We start from the raw sequence: 6,456 nt of genomic DNA, 5'->3' as shown, positions 1-6,456 counted from the left end.
GTATAAAATATTCAAGAAAAAATGGATAAAAATACTATCAAAGCTTTCATTATAATTTTGGCCGATTTGGCATATCTTCCAAATTGGACTTTTGCTTTAATTTATCAATTAGGAAACCATCACGAGCTTGCGTGGTGCTAAACCAGAATTGAAAATATCCATTTTAACTGGAAAAATGGTAACATTTCACTCGTGGCAAATAAAATATTCATTTCTAATTGCAACTACCTTTTCACTTTGGTTGAAAATAAATATCCCTTTAACTTTCTGTTAATCTAAGATTCTCCTCCTACACCTAATTTGGTGCAAATATAATGCACTGGCATCGCGACTAATGCCTTGTAGCAGCTCTCAAAATTACTTCACCATTTGATGGACAATTCATCTCTAAGGTGGTTTTCAAGAACGGTAAGAATGTACAACAAATTAATCCTTAGATAATATTATACGAAATATCTTAATTTGTTTTGTATGATTTGCAGGGGGAGGCTGGAGCCTATTACTCAAATGAGAAGAAATCTGTTGACGATTTCACCACTCAAAAATCCACAATTTCAGAGGATGGAGAAATTAGAGAAGTATCTCTATCTCCAGATAGAGATAGTCGTCATGCTTATTCTCGTTCGAATTATTTCAATCAGGAAAACAAAAGTAAAGTCGCCAAGTTCGATTTTTCCCTCATTACCCCTTTGGAAAATCAGCCTAAAATGAATACTAATATGCTTTCATTTACAAATAATGTGGATTCGGTCCCTAGTCAGCAAGTCTGTAAAATAGAAGCAGTAGATGAGATATACTTGTGTGATTCAGATCACAAGTATTTTCAATTTCTGAATTCTAAAAGTGGCTACGATCAAAAGGATAGCCAAGCCACGAAATTGGGACAAGGTCAGAAAAGAGAGAGACTTCCTTCAGTTGATCAACATCACATTATTGCAGAGAGGAAGCGCCGAGAAAAACTCAGCCAGAGGTTCGTCACACTTTCAGCAATTCTTCCGGGTCTTAAAAAGGTATTCATTTTTCGCCTCAAATTATTTTTTACATACAAGAATTAGTTTCTGGATGCGTCTAATTAACTTCCCAAAAGATTATTTACACGCTCACATAAGTTAATTAATATTGATAACTTGATGGGGGTGGTAATTAATCTACTATAATATATAGGTTAAACTATATTGTACTGTTCACATACAAAATGGTTACATTGTTAAGTGTATATAATTTAAATGTTTATTTTATATTGGATTTAAGCTATATACCGATAGTGCAATGAATTTTGTACATTATTAATGTAGTTTAACCGGTTATACCAGATTAATTTGCATCCCTCCGTTTCAAATTATACGATATACTTTCTTTAGTCCGCTCCAAAAAGAAGGTCACATTGAAATAAATTTAACTTTAATCTTTCCATTTACTTAGTTTACCCTTATTAAGAAGCTATTATAGTTATACAAATGTTATGGCCCCACAAAACTTTTATCCTTTATGCTTTAAAAGTCACAAGTTTTAATTTTTTTTAAAACTCCGTGCCGAGTTATGGTATATCATATAAATTAAAACGGAGGAAGTATAATTTTTTTAAGATTATCAATTAATGTTTTTCATAGCACTTAAACTCTAAACTAGAGTAAAAAGAATGGCAAGAAAAGGGAGAATTACAAAAAGAGAGGCTAAAGATTATTAGAATTTGTTTGTACATAATGAATGGTAGGTGGACAAAGCTTCAATTCTTGAGCAAGCAATCAGACATGTGAAAGAGCTTAAGGAAAAAGTGCAACAATTGGAAGAACAGGAAAAGACAAGGTCCGAGAAGTCTGTTATGTTTGTGAATAAATCTCAACTGGAAGAAGATGATCATTCCTCTTCTTCATCTGCTGAAAACAATAATTGCTCCTCTGGCGACGCAGATATTGAAGTAAGATTCTCAGATAAAAATGTATTGATCAGAATAACCTGTGAGAGGCGCAATGCCTTCGTCCAAAACATCCATAACGAAATAGAGAAACTTCATCTTTCTATTGTTCAAAGCTGTATGATGTCATTTGGGAAACATGCCATTGATGTCACTGTTGTCGCTCAGGTATCTTCAATTTACTCCAATATATTTAACAAAGAAGAATTAACTTAAATATCCGACTGCCAAATGCTTAAACTCAAAATAGCATAATCATTTATAATTGTTGTATGAATACTGGCTAGAAAAAGTAAACAGTGAATTCGATCGGCTATTCGCGTAAAGATAACTTTTACCAAACCATTAAATGCCATATTTGGTTATACTGATCTAACCTATAAATTTTAAGTACTTGATCTATATATATTGTCAATGAAAATTTTTATCTGTATTTATAATTTAAGTAACTCTGTAAAAATTCTTTTACTCTTTTACCCTGTCAATGTATAGTAGTTAAACTCAACTTTTGATGAGTTTAAGTTTCATGTACTGACGCTCCAAATTTTTTTATATAATCATATCACTTACGATGTTGGGCGAAGTGCAACAATAGCCATTTTAAGCCCGCTCTTTAAAATATATATCACAATTTACAATGTATTTAAAGATTATCCAATTCACCCAAACCTCACTAAGTATCCTGAATTTGAAAATTCAAAACTTAGTGTCCTGAATATTTGAGCTCCTAATTTGAAATCAGGACTAAGCTAAGTGTCCTGAATTTCCGAACTACTAATTTAAAATTCAGGACATAAGATTCGAACTTTTGGACAGTTTTCGAACTTTAGGACACGATGTCCTGAAGTTTGAACTTTAAGGTTTAAACTCTAGGACACAATGTCTTAAAATTTGAGCGAAATTGGCTAATCTTTAAATAATATGTAAACTGTGAGTATATTTTAAACAATGTGCTTAAAAATAGCTACCTAGTATCATTTTCTCTATAATTTAATTACAAGTAATTTTCTAAGATAATCAGTAATTGGACATAGTAATAATATTAAGTAATTTACTGTTATTTCACATGTTAAATTATATTTGTAGTCTAAGTTTTTTAACACTATGTGTATGTAGTAGAACTTAAATCTATTTTTAATTCCTTGTAGATGGATGAAAGTTTCTGCATGACGCTAAAGGATCTTGTGAAGCATGTTCGAATTGTCACTGCGAGGCTAATGACCCAAGCATAATTAACTTTTCTGAACTATCAGAAAATCTTGGAGAAGCAAAGCGAGTTTGGGATTTTCCTTCACGTATTTTGTGTGATCGATTTGCTACGATCACCTTCATTGGTTTGTAAGATATGGTTATCTCCTTGGCTACATGAAGCTTATTTCCAAGTAAACTTATTAAAGTAAAATATCCTACGTTAAGTAAAGATAGTTATGTGTGGGTGTTTACATAAGTAAAGGCCTTACTTTAAAATACAAGAAGATCCGGCTTGTTATGTATCACACAGTAAAATTACTTCGTTTGAACTTTCCCTATTATAATTCTTCATTCGTCTACGATTTCCATATTCAGCTTTCGGGTTTTTTTTCTTCATAAGCCAAACCTTTCTGAATTATGGGTCAACACTTCCTGTCAAAAACGACAAGAAACACCAAGCCAAATAAATAAAACACAAAGATAAGATATTTTCATCTGGGGATAAATACCAAGTGATATATTAACTTTCCAACATAGAAACACTAATCAAAGTATATAGACTTCAAATCGAGCTTAAGAGTCTTCTTATGCGAGTAAAATTTAAAGGGCTAAGAAGATTAAAAAAAATGTAAATATCAAATTTAATTAGAATGACTATTTTTTTTTTTTAATAATAAGCAAATCACCTAGGCTATCATCTCCTGGGGAGGGGTTGGCTTGGACCCCTACCTCGTCGATTATATTAATAAAATAGTACAACCGAGGGGACATAAATCTTACCTCTGTGGTGTCTTTCCTACAGTGAAAGGAAGGGTCTATGGGCAAAAATACAATTATTAGATCCCTTCCTCCTATTATATACAACTTAACTAACATAAAAGTTGGACTTTTTATATTTAATTCTAAATGAGGGTACTTGCCATTTATCCATAAAGAAAGGACCTTTGGCAGCTTTGGGGATTTGCTGGAAATTCGTGTGGATGACGCCTTTCTGTTGATGTAGTGGCATTTTTTGCAAACCAATCAGCAACCTGATTTGTCTCCTGTGATGAACCGAAAGGTATCTTATGATTTAAAATTAAATTCTGCGTTCCGAGGTCTTAAACACTTTATTTTATTCATCCTCGGTTAGCGTGTACAGTCTGGGCGTGTTTCCGGAAAGCTTTTATGTTAAAAGTTGATAAAAACTAATAATTTTTGCTTTTAAAAGTTGATTTAGTTGACTTCGGTCAATATTTTGACTAAACGGATCCGGACTCGTATTTTGAGAGTCCCGGTGGATCCGTATCGAAATATGGGATCTGGGCGTATGCCCGAAATCGGATTCGGATGTCCCTAGCCCGAGTAATGAATTTTTGTTAAAAATTGTAAGTCTGAAAATTTAATAGTTTTTAAGGAATTTAATGTTTGATCTTGTTGGTATCAGATCCGTATTTTAGTTTCGGAGCCCGGTACAGGTTTAATATAATATTTAAGTCATGTCTGTGAAATTTGGTGAGAATCGGAGTTGATTTGACGTGATTCGAGCATCCGGTTGAGAAAATTAAAATTTCAAAGTGTTCTTGAGAATGTCAATTGATTTGGTGCTAAATTCATAGTTCTAGGTATTATTTTAGCGATTTGATCGCGTGAGCAAGTTCGTATGATATTTTAAGACTTGTGTGCATGTTTGGTTTGGAGCCGCGAGGGCTCGGGTGAGTTTCCGATAGGCTACAGAGTGATTTGAACTTGGAGATAATTGCTGGTATAATTGATGTTGTTGTAGGCCCCTGATCTCGCAATTGCAACCTCCGAGGGGTTCGCATTTGCAAGCTTCTCATTGCAAATGCGAAGAGAAGCTGGGGCATATAGTCTTCGCAATTGCAAAGAGTACATCCCATTTGTGAAGTAAAGCTGGAAGGGGCAGTGATCGCAAATGCGATCATTTTGTCGCATTTGCGGAGGTTCATGTTCGCAATTGCGAAACTCCCTTCGCAATTGCGATGGCAACAGAGATGTGAAGGACCTCGCATTTGCAATGATCCCTTCGCATTTGCGAGCTTCGCAATTGCGAAGCTCAGGTCGCAAATGCGACATCTGTAGCTGTGTAAAAGGAACTTAGACGGGATTTTTGCTAATTTTTCAAATCTTTCAAAACAAAAAACCCTCTAGGTGATTTTCCAAAGACCTCTTCTTCCCCAAATCATAGGTAAGTGATTTTTAACTCATTTCTTTCAATTTTTCACTTTATTTTACAAGATTTCAACCTAGAATCTAAGATTTTCATGGCGGAATTGGGGATTTTTGGGTAGAAACTAGGGATTTCGAAATTTGGGGATTTAGACCTCTAATTGAGGTCGGATTCCAGAATCAATTATATATCCGAGCTCGGGGGTCAATGGTTAATCGGGTTTTTATCCGAATTTCGGGTTTGGACCAACCGAGCCAGGGTGTTGACTTTTTCAAAAATGGCCTAAATTGAATTCCTTGCTATCGTGGTGTAACGACCCGGCCGGTCGTTTTAAGAATTAATGCCTGATCCCCTATTAACTGCTTTCCTCTTGTTTGTTTCTGCTATTGTGAGTTGCCGGGGGGATTCGTTTTGTGTTTTGGAGTTGTTTTGGGACACTTAATCCCTAAACGAGAACTTAAGCTTTAAAATTTGGACCGTAGTCGGAGCAATGTGAAGATGGCCTCGGAATGGAATTTTGTCGATTCCGTTAGCTTCGTTGAGTGATTTCGGGCTTAGGGCCGGGTTCGGATTATGATTTGGAGGTTCATAGCATATTTAGGCTTGAAATACCGGAAGTTGGAATTTTGAAGTTTCCGGTTCGATATTGAAATTTTGGTATCGGAGTCAGAATTCGATTCCGAAAGTTAGAATAGCTCCGTAGTGTTGAATGTGATTTATGTGCAAAATTTGGGGTAATTCAGACTTGGTTTGGTTGATTTTATCATCGGGTGTTGGATTCTTGAGATTTCTAGTTCAAAAGGCTTGGATTGGAGAGTGATTTGTGGTTTTAGCGTTGTTTGATGTGATTCGAGGGTTGGAATAAGTTCATATGATGTTTTAGGATTGGTTGGCATATTTGGTTGAGGTCCAGGGGGCCTCAGATGAGTTTTAGGTGCTTAACGGAAGATGAATTAGACTTAGGAAAAATCTGAAGTTGGCTGAACCTGTCATAACCGCACCTGCGTGTGTAGGATCGCAGGTGCAGCACCGCAGAAGCGGTATAAGGACTACAGGTGCGGTCTGAGGCCCAAATGGAATTTGTCGTAGATGCGGCCCAAGAACCGCAGATGCGGTCAAGTATAGGGTCACAGGTACGACATTGGTCCGTTTAATGAAAAGTCGTAGGTGCGGATAAAAG

The 6,456-nt window shown here is 35.4% G+C and overlaps 1 protein-coding gene across 2 annotated transcripts; it reads left to right on the top strand.

The window, feature by feature from the left end:
* Window positions 1-250: 250 nt before the first annotated feature.
* Window positions 251-3,444, top strand: LOC107801637 (transcription factor bHLH18). 2 transcript variants are annotated; one of them, XM_075249823.1, is made up of 4 exons: window positions 251-408; window positions 483-1,010; window positions 1,715-1,918; window positions 3,064-3,444. In XM_075249823.1, exons 1-4 carry the CDS (start codon window positions 373-375, stop codon window positions 3,145-3,147), a joined length of 852 nt encoding a protein of 283 aa, XP_075105924.1. In that variant the 5' UTR covers window positions 251-372; the 3' UTR covers window positions 3,148-3,444. The 2 variants fall into 2 exon arrangements, with proteins under 2 accessions (XP_075105924.1, XP_016480480.2); XM_016624994.2 differs by having other exon boundaries at window positions 1,715-2,083.
* The last annotated feature ends 3,012 nt before the right edge of the window (window positions 3,445-6,456 follow it).

This window comes from Nicotiana tabacum, chromosome 3 (assembly GCF_000715075.1).
Source record: "Nicotiana tabacum cultivar K326 chromosome 3, ASM71507v2, whole genome shotgun sequence".
NCBI lineage: Eukaryota > Viridiplantae > Streptophyta > Magnoliopsida > Solanales > Solanaceae > Nicotiana > Nicotiana tabacum.
The sequence above is the reverse complement of the archived record's forward strand: the minus strand, read 5'-3'. Positions and strand labels throughout refer to the sequence as shown.

What these genes read in the sequence shown, in the direction of transcription:
- LOC107801637 (XM_016624994.2), top strand. Translation starts at nt 373, where the DNA reads ATGGACAATTCATCTCTAAGGTGGTTTTCAAGAACG. An exon ending in TAAGGTGGTTTTCAAGAACG is followed by an intron (nt 409 to 482) that starts GTAAGAATGTAC and finishes TATGATTTGCAG; the next exon opens with GGGGAGGCTGGAGCCTATTA. An exon ending in ATGTCACTGTTGTCGCTCAG is followed by an intron (nt 2,084 to 3,063) that starts GTATCTTCAATT and finishes AATTCCTTGTAG; the next exon opens with ATGGATGAAAGTTTCTGCAT.